The sequence below is a fragment of the Vombatus ursinus genome, unplaced genomic scaffold (assembly GCF_900497805.2).
Source record: "Vombatus ursinus unplaced genomic scaffold, bare-nosed wombat genome assembly UNPS02014779.1, whole genome shotgun sequence".
Taxonomy (NCBI): Eukaryota; Metazoa; Chordata; class Mammalia; order Diprotodontia; family Vombatidae; genus Vombatus; species Vombatus ursinus.
The window spans coordinates 56,640,847-56,661,024 of NW_020954557.1; the positions used below are offsets into that span (position 1 = coordinate 56,640,847).

At 36.6% G+C, this 20,178-nt stretch overlaps 1 protein-coding gene across 3 annotated transcripts in view; it reads right to left on the reverse strand.

The window, feature by feature from the left end:
- The window catches only part of SLC4A10 (solute carrier family 4 member 10), a 257,305-nt gene that overhangs the window by 65,311 nt on the left and 171,816 nt on the right, over positions 1–20,178 (reverse strand). For all 3 annotated transcript variants that reach the window (XM_027865793.1, XM_027865794.1, XM_027865792.1), the window contains 5 exons: positions 13,034–13,180; positions 10,791–10,891; positions 6,509–6,683; positions 5,847–5,980; positions 5,240–5,485 (listed from right to left, as the gene is read on the reverse strand). In XM_027865793.1, coding sequence (XP_027721594.1) covers positions 5,240–5,485; positions 5,847–5,980; positions 6,509–6,683; positions 10,791–10,891; positions 13,034–13,180 — 803 coding nt within the window. The remainder of the gene's footprint in view (positions 1–5,239; positions 5,486–5,846; positions 5,981–6,508; positions 6,684–10,790; positions 10,892–13,033; positions 13,181–20,178) is intronic.

Here is a 20,178-nt window from a genome sequence, read left to right on the forward strand (position 1 = left end):
CTTTCTTTCTTTCTTTCTTTCTTTCTTTCTTTCTTTCTTTCTTTCTTCCTTCCTTCCTTCCTTCCTTCCTTCCTTTTCTTCCTTCCTTCCTTTCTCTCTCTTTCTGCCTTTCTTTCTTTCCTTCTTCCTTCTTTTCTCTCTCTTTCTTTCTCTCTCTTTTTATCATCTATGTATGTATCTATCCATCACCTATGTATGTATCTATCCATCCATCATTTATGTATCTATCAATCATCAATGTATGTATCTATCATCTATGCATGCATCTATCATCTATATATGTATGTATTTATTATATATGTATCTATAATTTATGCATATATCAATCATCTATGTATGTATGTATCTAAAAATCATCTGTTTGTATCTATCATCTCTGTATATATGTATTTATCCATCATCCATAATCTACATATGTATCTATCTATCATCTATGTATGCATATATCTATCATCTAGTTATGTATGGATCTATCATCTATGTATGTATATATCTATCAATATATCTTCTATGTGTATTTATATATATATATCACTTTTGTATCTGTAATCTTTGTATATATGTATTTATCACCTATATATCTATATATCAATAATCTATATATGTATGTATCTATAATCTATATATCTATCATCTATATGCACATATGCATCTGTCATTTATCTCTCTACAACAGTCAGCTACATAAAAGAAATAGTTGAAGTTGTGAAACTGAATGAGATTTTTGGGGGAACAAATATGGGAGATGACTAAGGGCAGAGCCAAGGACAACAGACATATGAAGTGATCAGAAAAAGGATGAAGACCCATTAAAGGAGAAAGAAAAGAAATGCATAGAAAGAGAATTAGGATAGTGTAGTGTTTCTGAAGGTGATGGAGGACAAGATATCCAGTAGGAGATAATGAGCCATGTTAAAAGCTGCAGAGGGACCAAGGAGGATGAGGACTGAAAATACCACCAAATCTGGCAATTAAGAAGTCAGTGATCATCTTTAAGAGAGTAGTTTCAGTAGAGTTGTAAAAATGGATGTCAGATTACAAGGGACTGACTACGAGTTGCTTATGACTAAGAAAGCATTCAGTAAAGGATAATGAATTTTCCTGTACTCTAGCCTACCAATTCAACAGCATCTACTTTGGGATATAATGATTATATTCCTTAAGCCTTTTTTTTTAAACAGTATGTCTCATAGGGATCATTTTCCCAGTTTTCCAGATGAAACTGAGACTCAAAGAATTAGTGACTTGCCCACAATCATATAGTTAGTAAGTATTGAGGGAGAAAGTTGAACTTCAGTCTTCCTAATTCCAAGCCCAATAGTCTATTTACTATGTTATTCTGCATCTTGCCTCTTTTATGAACCACCCCTGAATCAACAATCTTTATGAACTCCAGGAGAAATGGTCTTCTTAGTTTAAAATGTTTTGCTATTTTCCTTATTTTTTAAAAAAGCACTGTCAATAAAGATATAGTTTTCTTAATTGTAAAAGAGATACTAATAATAGCTAACATTTATATAGTTATTTAAGGTTTGAAAAATATTTTATGTATATTAATTCATTTGATCCCTACAAAAATCCTGGGAGGTAGGTACTATTATTATTTCATTTTACAGATGAGGAAACTGAGGCAAGGAGAGGTTTATTGACTTGCCTAGTATCATAACACAACTGTGTGAGAGAAAATTCAAACTCAAGTTTTCCAGTCTCCCAAGTCCTGTGCTCTATCCACTGAAATATCTAGCACAGGAAGACCTTTTCTATCCTACCTTATTCCAACATCAGTCTTTAAATAATTATCTAATGAGTGGTACTGTAGAGTTTTTTTTTGCCATATACTTATTCAAAACTCCAAAGAATAATTATATTCTATAATAATATTCTGTAAAGAATAATATATTCTATAAAATATCACTACCTAAAGAGAATATCTACTTTTTTCCCCTGAAGAAACATAATAAGGCAGGAAGTTTGGGAGGAAAGGTATGAACTAGAGTGTAGAATTTTTTTTAATATTGTCCTTTCTTCATTATTGTGAAATCACATATTTGTCTTTAATCTCACGTCTTGTTTAGAATACCCAAAGGGTAGCCAGTTTATATACCATTGTCCATGACAAGATTTCAAAGGGTCTACTATTTTGCAGCATCATTTTATTGGCTTAAAATTGCCTTAGGCTGCATAGTCTGGCAGTGAAGGGCTAGTTAGAAAGACTCCTCAATCGTAAGCACAAAGAAACGGGCAGGAAATTCTAATCCTGATACTCTCACAAACTTCATTTCGTTAGGTTTAAGGAAACTTTACCAGTGGCACCAGGAGTGCGTGATGGTAAGAAACAGGACAAAATAAGAGCAGTCAGACTGCCTCCCCAGAAAACAATTTAGTATGGAGATAACACTGCTCTGAGCCACAGGAGAACAAACGCCTGAATCACCATGTATAGCATAGCAGTGTGTGACTCCATTGATACTACCATAGTGTCTTTAGGGTACATTAGTTGATTCTATAGTAGAGTGTACACGTTATCTTTTGCAGAACATGTCATGGCTAACTGTCCTTAATCAAGCAGACAGACCATGCTGTTTCTGGTACAGAGATTTCAGGTGGCCAGTATACCACATCCCAATTGCCCATATGCTTTATGGAAGCTTCTCTCTCCTTATTATGGTTAACAAGCAGGAGGTGACTACATAACTACATCATGGTTGAATACCCTCAGGTAATGGCCCACAATATTCAGTGCCACAGACTGGTATCGCTGGTTTCTAGGTTTTGAGGTCTCCCTAAGAAAGTAATAACAAAAACACAGATCTGGCTTTAAAGCACAGGTTCTGAACTTTGACATGGTCAAGAAGGAAAGGAGAAAATGATAGGGATGCACTCACAGGATCTTACTCCAAAGCCAAACAATACCATGTACACATTTTGGAGTTTCAACACATATCTATCTCTAGAGCTATCATATCCTCTATAAACTTATCCCTTTTATCTCAATCCTGAGGAATTTCTGCCTTCAAAAATACACAGGGATCTCCAGGACTTCACTTGACCTTGATCCCACTCAGCTAACTTAAACTTCTTTCCTTCATTCCATCCACTGATGAAATTTTGAATGAATAGTCTAGATACACACTAACTCCATTTTCTCTCCCCCCACCTTCTCCTCATTCCCCTACCTCTGCAACATGACTTCTCTTCCTACCATTCTACTGAAGCCATGCTAGTTGAAGTCACCAGCCTTCTTGCCAGGATAAATGGCCTTTTCTCTTCCTCATACTCTATGATCTTCCCATTATCATTTATAATATTAATATTTTGGGAAATTGCACAATTCATTTGATGACATCAACTGCCCCCTGGAAAAAATAGGCCCATCTTTTCAGTACCAATATTCTGCTGATGATATGGTATGGCTAAGAGACATGAAAGAATTCTCTGAAGAACTGAAACACAAAGGGTAATGGAAAATTTCCAATGGTAGGTCACTGCTTTGATCAAAAAATTTAGTATCTATCTAAAAATCTTAATTCTGCTGCCTAACTTTTAAGGTTCTTAGATTATGACACCACTCTACCTTTTTAACCTCAATTTCTATTGCTGCTATTACTATTCCCTAAAATACTTGCTTTGGTCAGGCCAATTTCCTCTCTATCCTTTCCATATATGGTTTATTTCTACCCGTGTTCTTTTTGGTCATTCTATTTCCCACATCTGGCCAGATGCCCTCCTCTTCTATGGTTCCATGCAAATCCCATTTTCTCCCTAAAACTTTTTGTGATTCCCTGAGACTTCATTTATCTCTCTCACTTTTCGACTCCTACATAAGTCAGTTATACTCTAAAATGATCCCTATAATTGTATGCTAAACCTTGAATCATTTCATTCAACAAACATTTAATAAGAATGCTGCCATGACACAAAGACAAAAACTGAAAATCTCTGCTGCTCACAAGGAACTTATAGATAATGCTCACTATCTTTGTTCTTTACCCAATGGCTTTGCACAAAGTAAGCACTCAGTAATTTGTTGTTGTTGTTGTTGTTGTTGAATTTTGTTGTTGAAAGCACCAGAATCAATGTTATTTAAACATTTCTTCTGCATCTATTATCCTTGGCAAAATCTAAAAACAGTGAAATTCTCTTTCTGTAAGCTGTATAATGAGCTTCATCTACCTGATTTCTTCTGAAAAATGGAGGTAATAAACTACACAAATAGTATGGCATATCAATTCAGTATAGTAATATAATATATATCATGTATAATAATATAATGTATAATATATAAATAATATAATGTTATAATATGTTATTATACAAAGTGTCTGATGTACTGATTATAACTGCTCTGACAACTCAAATGCTACATGAAAATTTTAAGATGATAAAAATGTCCAAAAAATGTTCTTTTAAAAAAAATCTTAACATAGTTATTTGAGTGGTTATAACCATTGTATACATACAGGTTCAATGGATTTCCTAGTATTTGAGCTCTTCATAAATGACATGAAGAGAGAAAAATATCACTCTTAAATGTAAAAATGAATCACAATTCAGTGATATTTAATTTCTACTTTAATCCTATCATATATTTAAACTCATTGGTTCTTACTGAGCTCTGTGACTTTTTTCCCTCATTACCATAAACATTTAAAATTTTTCATTTTCAGTAATATAATTTCTGTTTCAACCTAAAATCAGGAAAAAAAAGGTAGCAGGGACATAAGAGGACAAATGAAATATGACAAATTTTATTTATTTATTTTCTTTTTAGTATAAAACTCCACTAAATAAATCAAACAACAACAACAAAATATAAATAGTGGCAATATCATGGAGTCAGTAGCATCCTGGACTTGGAATCAGGAAGATCTGGGTTTGAACTCCACCTTTGATACAACCCAGCTGTGTCACCCTATGTAAATCATATAACTTCTCTGGCCCTCAGTTTCCTCATTTCTAAAATGACAGCGTTGAATTCAATGACCTCGTGGTTTCATTTTAGCTCTAAATCTACGATCCTATGACGAGAATATAGTTTGAAATCAACTCATTTAAGAAATACTGGGAAAATAAAATTGCTCAGTTCTAAACTGAGCCATATCTTGTCATTTCTAGATTGTCAGATTATTTACCTCCAGTAAGCACTTGTTCTGCTCAGTTCTTCATATTTCTTACAGCAACAAAGAAAGTCATTAAAAAAAAGAAAACCTCCTAGTGAAAGAGAAGGTTCTATACTTACGAATATTGTGTCAGGAGTTCTAAATCATTATTCATGTTGATTGGATATGCCTCACTGAGCTCAAACAGCTTCTCTAGAGCCTCATAAATGAAAATTATGCAGATAAGAGAAGCAAAAGCTTCTTCAGTAAATCGGGTTATGTAGCAGACCAGAGAGCTGGCATCAGTGGCCACAAGGATGATGCAGAGAGTTGCGGTCCAGAGCCCGATACTAGCTCGCAAGGAGAGGTATGACAACCCGTATTCTCTAGCGGGAGAAAAGAAAGGAAGAATAAATTGAGTGGCCTTTACCTTATCAATTCTCATTCTAGATCCCTGGAAATGAACTTGTCAGCAACCGTGGTTAAATGGGTCTGAAACCCCTTGTCTCTTTGAACTTAATTCCTTACCTAAAAATAACTGCATTTCAGTAGATAAAACTGAAAGCACCTCCTAAATAGGAACTATGAGCTATTCTACATAAACCTCCTGGGAGCTCCCCACTCCATTCACGGCCACCCCTGTTCCCTTTCTGGTAGAGTTGCAGTGATGGTGAAATGAATCAAATTAAATCCCACCCCTCCCCCTTGCCTGGCTTGATCTTTGTTCTCAAACTACAAAATACTTACTTGCAAAACTTAAACAATATCTTTTCAAACACCAGTACAGGTCCTGTGCTGCCTAGTATGGTAAGAGGTTGGCCACCAAAGAGAGAATATGCTATCCCAGTCATAGATGCTCCAAATAGAGATTCGATTGCACTCTGTGTGGAAACACAAACGAGTATTTTTCATCAATTGTAAGGACAGACATCAAGTCCAAAGATGAGATACTTACAATAAATAGGCATGTAACTTCTATTTTATTTTAAAAGACCCAACAGACTTGTCCTAGGCCAGAAGGGGAGTTGGCAATTGCACAGAAGATGTTGTGTTAAGGGCAGTGACTGGGGAAGGACCCTCTCCACCCACCATTACTTTTTTGCTCTTCTAGTTTGATATGTTCAAGATAGAGTCTATCTGGTAGGAGGTGGACATAATGCCAGGAATGGGGGGAAAAGGCTAAAAAAGGGGGAATTTTTGTGTTAATGATGGGTTTAGAATCAGGGTTGGGATTAGATTAGGACCTAATGTAGGATCATTTCTCTTACTAAATTATCCATGAAATGACTCAGAATGGGACCAAACAAATGTTTCTTTATAAAGGAATCCAAAGTAAAGGCTTTGCCAACTAACTATAGATCTCAGGAAGTGACTGCACTTTAAAGTTTGGAGAAAAGGGTAACACATACTATACGACCTTCGGTTGCTTCTCCCAGCAGCCCTCCAAATGTGATGACAGGAGACATACACGCGCAGTAGAGAAACAGAAACGATGCTAAGCACTGCAGGCTGAAAGCATCTCGGAAGTCACTCCAGAAGTATGGAGCTTTCCTTTTGATATCTAAAATAAGTCCCCCAAAAATCCTAAGATAGGGGGAAAAACAAAACAGTGAAACCCAAATATAAAAGAAGCACACAAACAAAACTGTTTATCTGCTTGGCTCCCAGGCCAGAGAGCAGCTTTTCCATCTTCACAGGTGAGAGCCATTAATGACCTGCTTTGTTTTAGTAGTAGTGTCTTCAAGCATACTTCCTGTCCACTAGAGCTCCTTAAACCCTAGCCAAGTACTGTGCCAGAAGGCAAGGAAGCCCAAGGTCTTTCAAAGCGTGTTCAGAGATGCTCATCCATCAGCATCAAGATCGTGAGATATAAGGGTATATAGCCTGTGGACTCTATGTCAATCCCACCAAAACCCACTCCTCCTAGCCCTCTGCCTGCCCACCTCTCTTTCTATGTCTCTATTTCTGTCTCTCCTCTCTCTATCTCACTGTGTCTCTCTGCCACTGCCTCTATTTCCCTGTCTTTCTGTCTCTTCACCTGTTTCTATTTTTGTTTTTGTCTCTTGTCTCTGTCTCTCTGCATCTGTGTCTCTTTTTCTCCTCCATCTGTGTCTCTTTCTTTTTCCTTCTTCTTCTGTCTTTGTGTTCTGCCTCTGTCTTGTTGTTGTCTGTCCCTCTGTGTCTCTTTTTGTGTCTGACTCTGTCTCTCTACCTCTGTTTCCTCTTTCTGTCTCTCCATCTGTTTCTATTTCTGTCTCTGTCTCTTTTTTTTCTGTCTTTGTCTGTGTCTCTGTTTCTGTCTCTGTGGGTATCTCTCTCTCTGTCTCTCTCTGCCTTTGCCTGTCTCCCTCTCTTTCTATCTCTCTTTCTCTGTGTCACTTTTCATCTCTCTATTTCTATTTCCATCTCTATGTCTTTCTATCTCTGTCCGTTTCTGTATCTTTCTGTCTGTTTCAGTCTCTTTTTCTTTCTGTTTGTTTCTCTGTCTCTCTGCCTGTTTCTGACTACCTCCCTCTGTCTCTGTCTCTTTTTCTCTGACTACATCTCTGTTCCTCTCTGACTCTCTCTCTCTTTCTCTTCCCGGTGCTACTCTTTACTTCTCTCTCTCTCTTTTTAAATCTTTTAAAAATCATAATAGGATATGAGGAGTGGGCTAAGTTGACTATCTGTTAATGAATACTACATGAGAAAAAAAAATCAGAGTTTATCAGAGCACCAGTCTCCTTCATCTCCCTCCCAAATAGTTTCTCACTAGGTACTGTTCTATCCAGGCCAAACTCTTCCTCCATAGGGTCTTTCCAGGTTTCTAGTTTCAATTTTTTTTAAAAGATCAAGGAATTGGAGAGGAGACACATTATGATGGCTGGCTTAAAAAAGTACAGTTTGAATTCACTACCCCCTAAAAATTGTTTCCAAAATTTAGCATTCAGGGGCAGCTAGGTGGCAGGAGGACCTGAGTTCAAATCCGGCCTCAGACCAAACACTTGACACTTACTAGCTGTGTGACCCTAGGCAAGTCACTTAACCCCAATTGCCTAAAAAAAAAAAAAAATTAGCATGCACAAGACAAGTCTTCTAACTTTCTAAGAGAGAAACTCATAGAATGTTAGAGTTGGAAGGGACCTTGGGTTTCATCTATTCCAAAACACTCAGTTAAAGATGATAAAATTGAGTTTTTAAAGGTGAAGTGACTTGCCCAAAGCCACAGCTCGTTAGCAGGGGAGCCTAAGCCTATTAGGCTTATATATATACATAGCTTCTATATAGAAGCTAAGCCTATTGACTTCCAGTCCAGGGATCATTCCACTACATTATACCACCTGGAAATGACTCAGATAGAAAACCACAAATCCAAACCATTTCATCTTAGTGTAAAAGAAGAGCACTTTGGAAGCACTCTGAAAACGTTACTTCAATGAATAAGAATAAAAACATTAAATTTTAATATGAACTTGCCTGTTAACACCAGATAGTTTATTCATTTGAATTACAAATAAAAGTCTGTAGCTTTAACTTGGTTACTGAAAGCTCTTTAGTTTCAACAAAATAAAGGAAGTAAGATGTCATATGCTAAAATAATTAACAATCGATTGTTCCACATTAAGGTCAGACATGAAGTACTTGTTAGATTCAATCGCAGTGTGGTATGCTGTACATGCTTTCATTTGAACAAGATAATTCTGTTTTAGCTACTTATTTTTAGGCGTGAAGGAGTTCATTTAGTGACCTTAGACTCTGATCTGAAATGATGTTTTTAAAAAATTGTCAGCTCTGAGAAAATATACCTTTAGAATTATTGAATGCTTGGGTCAGCATTGTTTTTAATTGTCCAGACAATCCTGGAAGTAGAGGCATGAATTGTTTCCAAATAAGAATCACTAGAATTAAAGCATTTACCTTAGGGGGTTGTTGTGATAATCAAGTGAGATAACATGTGAAAAAAAAAAACACTCTGCAAACCTAAAAGCATCATTGAAACGCTAGCTAGAGCTAGAGCTTTAGGCAGGGCACATGCCCACTGGGGTTAAGGTTAAGATGGAGAGGGGATGTGGAAAGAATAGGGAGGAGAGAATCAAATTGAATTTTCAAATTAGTTTAAGGGGAAAGGTTTAATGAAATCTCAAACCCTGAAAGGCTTTAAAAAAAAGTGCATGAAATTCAGACACACAGACACAAACAGGATCTTCCTTGGGTTTTTCCACCCCCATTTTGAAATGTAACCTCTTTACCCCCCTTTTTTTTTGGTCTCAGTTTTATGACTTATTGCCTTGCCAAAATCATTATTAAAAACTGATTAGATCTACCCATAATTAGTAATTATTATTTACAGTTTCTTCTGTACTTTCTATTAGCTAAGTGCATTCTACTTAATTATTCATTAGCACATACATTAGTGTGAACTAATCATTACATTACTATATAACAAATGTGTTTTTAGCAGTTTAAAAAAAAACACACTAAATCCGGAAGTGGGAAGTCATTACAGAGAACAGTGCAAGAGCAGCTCAGATGTACACCAGCAACTCCAGGAGAGCAGATGAGTAATGGGTACTTCAAGTCATGTCAGCAACAGAATCTGTGGAAGAACTCTGGAGAAGCGAAGAGACCGGATATTGGTGACCTGGGAGGATTTAGGAAGCAGTAAGGAAAAAGTGAACTTTGAAAAAAATCTAAGCTATGAGGCACAGTAATACCTGAAAAAGCAATAAAAATATGAAAATAAAAAAGGGAGGAAAAAAGAAAGAAAAAGCAACATTTGAAAGAATGAAAGCAAACACAATGAGTAACAAGGTTTCCCATGGGAAGAAGACATCATTTGAACTGTCTCATATACTGAGATACTGAGCCTGAGGAGAAAGTTAAAAGATATATCTCCTTTGAGACGAAACATAGATAAAGGGATGGAACACTTAGATGGGAATATTAAAATGCATAGAGATTTCAAGGACTAGAAAATCAGCTTATAACACACAGGGCACATGGCAAAGGGAATGGTCTGAGGGGAGGGGCGAAAGACTCCTTCTTTTGAATAAGCATATGTCAGGATTTGTGCTTCTGGTGGAGACTGTATACACTCACATCCCCTGAAGAGCCGCCCACCCAGTGGTTCTTGATTTTCTGCTCACACATTGCTTAGAGAGAGACAAGCTGTCAAAAAAATCCTATAAAATGCCATTTTAAGAAATAAATTGAAGCTTTCATCTCTTCAAAGGTGTGTGATTAGAAAAATAAATCATACGACCCTCTCAAATCACAGCCTTAAAAATCTAAAATGTCATTTACATCTACTTACTGCTTGCTTTACTTGCATTTGCTAAGACAGGATCTGGCAAAAGCGAAAAGACTGGCTTTTTAAAAATTCTATTATGAACTTGAAACTTTCAAATGGTAAGAGGGCATGTGTGACAAGGTCAATTGAGGCCCTCTCTCTTTTTTAGAGGATTCTCTGTGAAGGAATTTGGTACATGACAATATGAAATCCTGAATAGGGAAAATCTCACTGACTTCTATACAGAATTCTTGCAGAGAAAGGCAGTGGTAATCACCAATACCATCACAGAAAAAAAATCGTCATTTTCTACCAAAGTTTAGGCATTAAATAGGCAAATAGAGTTAGATCTTGAAATTGCAAGTTACTGGCAATGACAAGTTCAGTTTCAATAGATTCCCAGATGAATGCTGTTTGCTAACCTTCCAGTTCGTTGCAGTTCAGGCCCGCTGTGCCCACCATGAGGTTCTGCTTCACCATGAGCTGCTGTTCCATTGGGCACAGTAGGAATCTTCCTCTTCTCCTATAAGAAGGAGAGTTCAAGCATTTCACGGTTTATTTGTCTTTCCTAAGCCCAGTGTTTTTTTTTATCTGCCACTCAGGTGCTCTGACTGTACCTCCTCCCATTCACAGAACTGCTCAGAATGTGTCAATGCCTTTCTCTATCTACTCTCCAACCCCTGAAGAAGTATTCTTACAGAGAAAAATAGAAAGATGAAAACCAGGTCAGTGGAAAATGGAACAAGTTCCACAGACATGTTATTCCCACCCCTTGCCTCCAGTCCAGAGCACACACAGTCTATTGACACAGGTGATGGACCAGAAAAATTCTGTTTGTGACTTCAGAATTCATACGTAACACATTCAAATGTGGCTAAAAAAGGTGTGCTTTTAAATTTTTTGTTTAAATTCTTTCCAGAGTAGAGTTAGAAAGGAAATGAAGGTCAAATGTAACCTGACAAATAAGTTTCATCAAAATAGGAATTTGTTAATGAAACACTAGAAATTTTAAACAGGAGAAAAATAGGTTTTTAACACAAAGAATGTATGGGATATTTACTGCAGAATCCTTTAGTGATTTCTGCAAGTATTTAAATGCTATATCAATAGTAAGAAATACTGAAGTTGAGTGAATGAAAAAGTTGATCATTTGACAACTGACAAAGAAATTGTGCTTCGTGGTCAATGTGGAGGATGAATTAGAGACCATTAAAAAGTTGGCCTTCTGCTTTCATTTCTCAAGGATCATTCACATACTTCTGAAAGTTACATATATTTTCATTGGTCTTTAGGAGAATTCTCTATGATTGGCTAATTAGGCCCCTGGTTTGCAGTAAGAAAGATGATTGGTAAGAAGGTAGGAAATAAGACAGTGTCCAATAAATATCTAGTATGTTGGTCAATTTGAGCAAACTTTGCTTCAAGTAGGGTATGCTCAATTATATTCTTTGTTCACTTCTACACCCAATTTTCTACAAATAGTGCAACTTCTGAAAGTATGTTTATCAGCTGTTATCTAACAGTCATTTCAATGGCAGCATTTAGACTAGATCTGACAGGTTTGGGTAAGGCCAACAGCAGTGATAAGGTTGGAGATGATGGGAGCAAATGAAAAGTAAAACGCAGTTGTTATGGAGACAGCAATGGTGGGGATAGAGCACCAACTCTCAACATCTAGTAATGACTTTGAGAGAAAAGCCACCCAAGACAACAGTAACAATATATTTAACTTTCATGTTTCTGGGACTTATCAATACTTAATTTGGTATAATTTCACATCATACATTTAAAAGAAATCTTCCCAAAAGGATGAAATTTTAATTAAATTCCTTTTACCCATGGTTCTGTGAAGCATATAAAACCTGTCAAGAACCTCCTATGTAAGACAGTTAATATAACCTTACTGTCTATCAGACCACGTGGAACTTAAAATTTTCCCTACCTCTTCCTAACATTTTCCGTTTTCACAACAAAGATAAAGGAAGAAGCCAATGAGCACCATGAATCTGAAGGACAGTTATGGACTTCTTCTAGGAGCCATAATTTCAAAATTTATCATAATTCCTACTTTCTAAGAGTTTAATTTATTTCAGGCTTGCTCTAGTTTCTTTCAAGTCACACTGGACCATTAAAAAATGGCACGCAATCCATCATTAACAAAAAGCATTTATTAAATACTTGACTATACTTGGCTCTGTGCTAGAGAGTACTTTTGTGAACTACAGATACAGGCCACTGGCTTTTAGGAACTTGTACTGTACAACAATGCAGTCTTTTACTGGGCATGGTGGTGCATTCCTGTTATCCCTACTACTAAGGGAGACTAAGGCTGGGGGGATCACTTGGGCTCAGGAGTTCTGAGAAGCAACAGGCTAAAATGATCATGTTTAGCACTAGGTCTGGCATCAATATATTGAGCCCCACACCAGGCTGATTCAGGAAGAGTGAATAGACCCAGGTCAGAAAAACAAGCAGATCAAGGATCTGGTCCTGACCAGTGCTGGGATTAGACATATGAGTAGCCATGGGTGAGATAGGGAGACCCATTCTCCAAAAAGAAAAATGAAAAATAGTTTGGCTCTTATTGGGTTATTTTCAAGGTACACGTTAACGGAAAACAAGCTCTGAAATCTTGCTACTATAGGCTACTTTAACATATACATACCTGAGAAGGAACGTTTTTTGGGGGCTCTATTCGAATGGTTGGGTCCCACTCTCCAGGAGGAAGAACAGTAACCTGATCAAGAAACTCATCAATTCCTGCAAGCAAGTCATTACGATCCTTAGCTTTATAGGCAACATCATGGAAGACCTATGGTAAGAAGACAAGGTGGCCTTTATTTACACATAAAACAGAACATTTCATAATTATAACAAGTGTTATTATCCTCCCAAAATTTAGAACTTAGATACATTTCCCCCCCTTGGCAAGATGGTGTGGTTCAGTTGGGAGACAGTAGAAGAAATTAAAGCTAGAAATAAGGATGTAAGCAGTCCAAATTCCAGTTAGTTGTGAACAAAATCAATTCTAATTCCACACTAAAAATTCGAGAAATGACTTTGTAAGTAAGATTTGAAAGTAATGGCATTACTTAGACATTGCATTCACAAGAATAAGGGAAAATAATTTTGAGTTCAGAAACAATAATGAGTTTTGTCACAAATGAAGATCTTCTAGAAATCTATTATGCCTGCATGATGCTCAAGCAGTACATCTCTGATGACGATGGTGATGATAGCTAATATTTATATAGCTCTTTAAGATTTGAAAATTAATTGAATATAGAATCTTCATTTGACCTTCACAACAATCCCGGGAATTAGGTACTGCTATTATCTCCATTTTATACATGGGGAAAACAAGGCTGAGAGAGGTTGAATTCCTTGCCCAGAGTTACACAGCTAGTAAGTGTCTGAAGCAGGATTTCGATTCAGGTTCAACTCAGTCCAGCAGTCTAGCCACTGAGTTAAGTTACCTTCTATTTGCCATATGAACCATACTCTGCTCATACATACACATATAAAACCAAGGTAATATCCAGTGATAGACTAAACATAAATTAATGGTAAAGAGAAAAAATTGGTTCCCACTAATGGATAATCAAGGAAAAAAGACTATGAAAAAAGTAGAATAACCAAGATTTGGGATGCCCATTCCTATTTCTAAATATTTGTCTAAGGAATTTGTTTGAGAAGAGTTAGAATTCACAGAACACGTTATTTCCATTCTTACCACCATAAAATATAATCCTCAAAATAATTACTGTTCACTATATTTCATATAGGACATGACTCTTTGAGGACACTCACTTTATCATATATTTGGACCCAAATATTGATTATCAATAGAATTTGGCTTCATGCCTGCTGACCTTTATCTGACCTATTTGAGGACAATGCCTTACAAAAGATTCTGTAACTACTGATGATGACTAAGATGCAAACTGCTTTGCTTGACTTTCCAAGAAAATGTTGAGATAACATAAGAGTGATATATATTGAGCTTTGGTCTAATGTAATGGAAAATCATTAAAAAATCATTATTCCTCTAATTGTGCTCTAGAAGAGACTTACATATTAGAACTCCAGAAGTATACTGCCAACATCCACCTATTTCATCAAAATCAATTAAAAAGCATTTATCAAGTGCCTATCATGTGCCAGCCATTTTGCTAAATGCTGGATATACAAATACAAAAGTAAAACAATACTTCCTTTCAGGGAGCTTACATAAAGGAGGGACAACAGATATATGTATAAATAGACACAATATGTACATATATAATGTATGACATGAATATTAAGTATATATATATTATGTATACATATATTGGGATAGATAGGTTTATGTTCTTATATAATGCATATCATATATATATATTATGTACATAGATTGGGATAGATAGGTCTGTATTATTATACAATGTATATAATATGTAATATACATACATGTATCATATATGTGCACATTATAGATAATATGCAACAATATATGATATAACACAGCATACATGATATGTGTATTATAGTTTATAGATAATGTATGTAATATATAGTGTGTTATATATATCACATTTATACATATAAAACATACCTTGTGATACTTTATGTATATTAATTATATCATGTATACATATATGCATTATATACTTATAATAGGTACACATAATATACATAAAGTATATTATTATATAGTATGTTACTATATAATACACACAATATGTGTAATTTATAATGTGCATACATAACACATATAATATGCATCCATGTATATAATACACATGTGTGTTACAAAATATGTATATATTATATTGAATTAGATAGATAGACAAATGGATAGATGGACAGAGATGAGTAAATAGACAAAAGGAATGCGTGGTAGTTTGGCAAGAATGCATGAACATGGGGCAGACAGATGGAGCAGTGGATAGAGCACTGACCCTGAAGTCAGGAGGACCTGAGTTCAAATCTGGCTTCAGCCCAAACACTTGACACTTACTAGTTGTGTGAACCTGGGCAAGTCACTTAACCCCAATTGCCTTAAAAAAAAAAAGAAAGAAAAAAAAGAAAAAGAAAAAAAAAGGAGTGCATGAACAACTAAGGGATCATAAAAGGTTTCAGATATAAGATGTTGCTTAAGCTCAATGTTAAAGGAAACCAAGCGTTCTGAAAGGTGGAGGTGAGGCAGGAGGGTGCTGCAGGCATAGGCACAATTGGTGCAAAGACACTGAGCTAGGAGGCAGAAGTTGAGTGTATGAAACAACAAGTTGGTCAGTATAGTTTGATCGTTGTAGGGGAGTAATGTGTACGAAGACCAAAGAGGATGGGACCATGCCATGAAGGGCTTGAAATGTCAAACAGGAATTTCTACTTGATCCTCAAGGCAACAGGGAGCCATGGAGTGTATTAAGGAGAGTGACAAGGTCAGACTTGCACTTTACCCAGTGTGTGGAGGATGGAATAGGGGTGGGGATGGGGAAAAGGGACACTTGAGGAAGAGAAAGGAAATAAAAGGCCATTGCAATAGTACAAAGGAGAGGTAATGAAAGCCTAAACGAGGGTGGTAGCTTAGTGAGTACAGGAAAGTATGTAGGACATGTTATGAAGGTTGAAATAAGACTTCATGTGGAATGAGCAAGACATGAGTTGAGGAGGATGCAGTAAAAGTTGCAAACCCCAGTGTCCCAAGAACCACTTCCTTCTTTCTTGTGATAGTCACAATGCCTAGGAAGTCTTTTTTCTTTTTGCCCCCATTCTCTGTTTAGTCCTTTCCCATTGATGAAAGAGCTAGCCAGAATGAGCTCAGAGAGGTCATGTATTCTGGACCTCAATTACCTCCCTTGTCAAATTAGGAGGCTAAACTAGGTGAGTTGTGAGGTTCATTCTAGTCCTAAATCCTATAATTGAGTGTTTTGCTTTCAGGCAGATGAATGCCCCAAACTCTTGGGACAGATTGCTCTCTATTCTTTTCTTAAGGATCACCAAGGATGGAGAGAGAGCTCACAGTTTGTTCTAAAAACAAAAAGACATTTACATAGCATAAAGGGGACAGAAATCCTTTACCATGGCAGCAGGAGTGCTAGGGACACAAACCACCAGCTTGTCCTTCCCTTCAATGTTTCCAGGGCTTTCTGGAGGTCGATCAAAGCCTCAGAGTGATTTCCATGATTTGGCATTCCTTATAAGAGGGCAAGACAAGACTTGCAAGGACAAATGGGAATTGATGTGTGTCCTTAGCCCTACCTGAAAGAGGCTCAGTGGGAAGTGTTGATTAATCGAGTTGGGAGTGGGAAAACGGTTCCCTAAGGCAAGAAAAAGTGAATGGAATTCCGTCATGTACTTCATCTCAAAGTAATAGCAGAAAACCATTCATTGGGAGGGTAAGTCTTTGGGTCTCCCAGAGGTTGTAAAGCTGTTTAATGACAAAACTGAAAATGTATACACTGACACGGGAGGAGACTCTGCTTCCTCTTTGTGAAAAAGGAATCATTGGCCAGAGAGGCCAGAGAGAAGAGAATGGGCAGCCTCCTTTTTCCTGATAACTTTGGTAGGACTGTGAATACTGGGCTTGCTTGTCTTATCCCCAATCTAAACACGTCACATGCTACTTTCTGCCACACTCTCATCTCTACCCAATTTAGCTTTAACATTTCCTAGTTCTCGGCCGTCTGGAAGTTTCCTCTAATATAAACAAACCTTACTTTGTCCTAGATCTTGTTCTTTCACATTTATTCTTCTATTACTCATTGAAACCTAGTTTTATCCTGAAGACATTACATACGCATACTCCCTCCCCAAAACTGAATGCTCCTTTCTCTCATATCCCAAGAAAGGCCAAGAAAAGGAGACGGCAATCCCCCTCTATTGCCACATTAGGACTTTCCTCTTGGCCACCATCACTCAAACAATTCCCCTGCTTTAAAGTTTATTCCATCTTGGACAGATCCTTGTTTCTGTCTCCTACAGACCTACTGTTCCCTTCAAAAGCCTTGACTTCCATAACCCTCTCACTCATCCCTACCCTACTTGACTGAATTTGCCCAGAAGCCCAATCAAATTACTAGTTAAAACTATGGACTAATTCAAGATGTGGCTCAGCAGTCATAAGCAAATCTGATAATTTTGAACATGCTTCAGGGAATGTCATCAGTAGAAACACAAGTCATAGCATAGGACTACTATTAATTGTCTCAATTGGATGAAGGTCTCTAAGAAGTACCAGGCCAAAAAAAAAGGTGTGTGACTTTTGAGAGCTCAAGCTTACCTTCCCAGAGGACACTCTACTATTGAGGGAGTGGCATATATTGGAATTATACCAGGTTACAACTAATCCAGAATAAGGTATAGGAAAGCAATTGTTACTCCAAAAGGCCTGCAATGCATGGTCATGAAAAACACTCAACAATGATTTAGCGCAATGGAGCCAAGAAAGAACTCTGGACTTGGCATAAAAAAGATTTTACTGGCCTTAGATGACAGCAGATGTAGGAAAGAAGCATGAAACCATTGCTCAATGTGTTCAAGATGAGTGCTACTAATTAATACTGCTCATTTGGAGAGCACAGGACTCATATACCTTTGGAGTTGGTCTACATAGATTTCTTATATCTAGAAGGATATAAGAAAGACTTACATATCATAGTGAAGATGGAACATTTTACATGGTATACCAGGTTTTACATGGGCTTACTAAGCCAGAATCATTAAATCTTAGAGGTTGAAAAGGACCGCAAAAATCATCTACTTCCTCCTTTACCTGAACAAGCACCTCCTTTGACAAATAGTCATCTGACCTTTGCTAAAAATCTGCAGTGAGAGAGAAGCCTATTCCCTTTTAATCTGTTCCACTTTTGGATAGCTACTATTGTTTAGGAAGTTTCCACTCCAACCCCCACCTTAGATCAAGCTGGGATTTGCTTCTTTGTCATATCTAACTATAGCCACTACTTCTCCCCTCTGAGGTCAAGAAGAGGAAGACTAATTCCTCTTCCACAACAGTCCTTCCAGTACTTTAATGACAGCTAGCATGTTCCTCTTGAGTCTTCTTGTCTATAACCAAAATATACCTAATTCCTTCAATTGATAATTATATGACATGCAGTCTAGGTCCTTCATCTTGCTGGGTCTCCTTCTCTGGATGTTCTCTAACCGATCAATGATTTTACTAAAATGCAGCACCAAAAACTGTATAAAATGCCCAGATATGGTCAGACTAGGGCAGAGTACAGTGGACTTTCATTTTCCTAGTTCCCACTACTATGCTTCTTCTAGAGTAGCCTAAAAGTTTTCTTGGCTGCTATATAATACTCTAAGTAGGAATCAGAAGACATCTGTTTTAGATAAAGTACTATGGAAGAAGATTTCCATGTGGACTTTCCCTACCAGGATCCATTCTGATCAAGGCTGAGATTCTTATAACAAGCTATTCAAAAGGATGCTAGCCTTGTGGGAATCAATAAGTCTAGAATGAAGCCTTAGCATTCTATTCTTTTCTCTTCAACTAACAAGCATTTATTTTCTCTCCTTTCTCTTACCTCTCCTACTGAAGAAGAAAAAAGGAAAACAAAACCATTGTAACAATTATAAATAGTTATGCAGATCAGATCCCTACACTTGACCATGTCTAAAACTATATATTTCATTCTTCAGAGTAAGTCACCACCTCTTTGGCAAGCACTGGGCAGCACTCTTCATCATAAAGCCAACCTAACAACTCCTTTATTTGACTTCCTAAAGGGAATCCATAAGTCATTCTTTATTTAGCTGCAACATTTTCCCCCCTTGGGCTTCTTTCATATTAACAATGTCAAGACAGTATTAGTTTTTTTTCTAGTAGCATATTCACCTGTTGGTCACAATACAATGATATCATACTTAGAGTATCAGTAGCTAAGCTAATGTTTATAAATGGTCTAAAAACTATGTGACATTTAGTACTCTTTGTCTCTTTTTTGCCACTGCTGAAGTGGAAGGGCACCCTCAAAACTGAGGCTCATTTTCTATTTTTCTTTGTTTCATGAGTTGCCATGGTCAAAAAAGTTCATCACCAAGTGGCTACACTTATGGTAATGAACCTCTCCACATGTAACTATGTTCTGCCTTAGAAAGTAGATGCCTTCTGTTACTGGGGCTGTACTTGAAGTCTTTCTAGCATAGTAAAACTCACCATAATTTGCACTTCGTTGGCATAATCTTTGAGAACCTAGGGTCCCACCTCCATACCACAATAAAACATCAGAGGGAGTTTCTTACACTGACAGAAACCACAAGATTCTTTCATATTCACACACTAGGTCTTAATGAAATGCTTTGCTATTTAGTTTATAGTTCCTGATAAGTTTGTTTGTAGAGAATACATTGGATGGGACCATGAGTCAAAAAATCATCCCTACACATTGAGCCCAAGTGGTAATGAAATTCCAGAGTTCAGTAGGATTTTCATACAATATTTTATATATATAATATATATATTTATATATATGTGTGTGTGTTTACACACACACATACACATATTATATACAGATATTATTATGTGTATGTGTATATATATATGTCTATATGCATGTATATAACCTCTCCTTACCACCAACAAACCAAGAACATTTTCAATAAATAGTCATTGTACTTCAACCTTCTATATTTTTGGACTTTCTTTCTGATGGATAATTTCTTACACTTTTATAATAACAAATGGTTTTATTGATTGCCAAAGATTATTGTTAATTTTGATTTCTAAAAGAGTATGTCACCAGACAGTTTCAATATTAAATATAATATTACCACATGTTTATATGGATGCTGTCTTAAGAG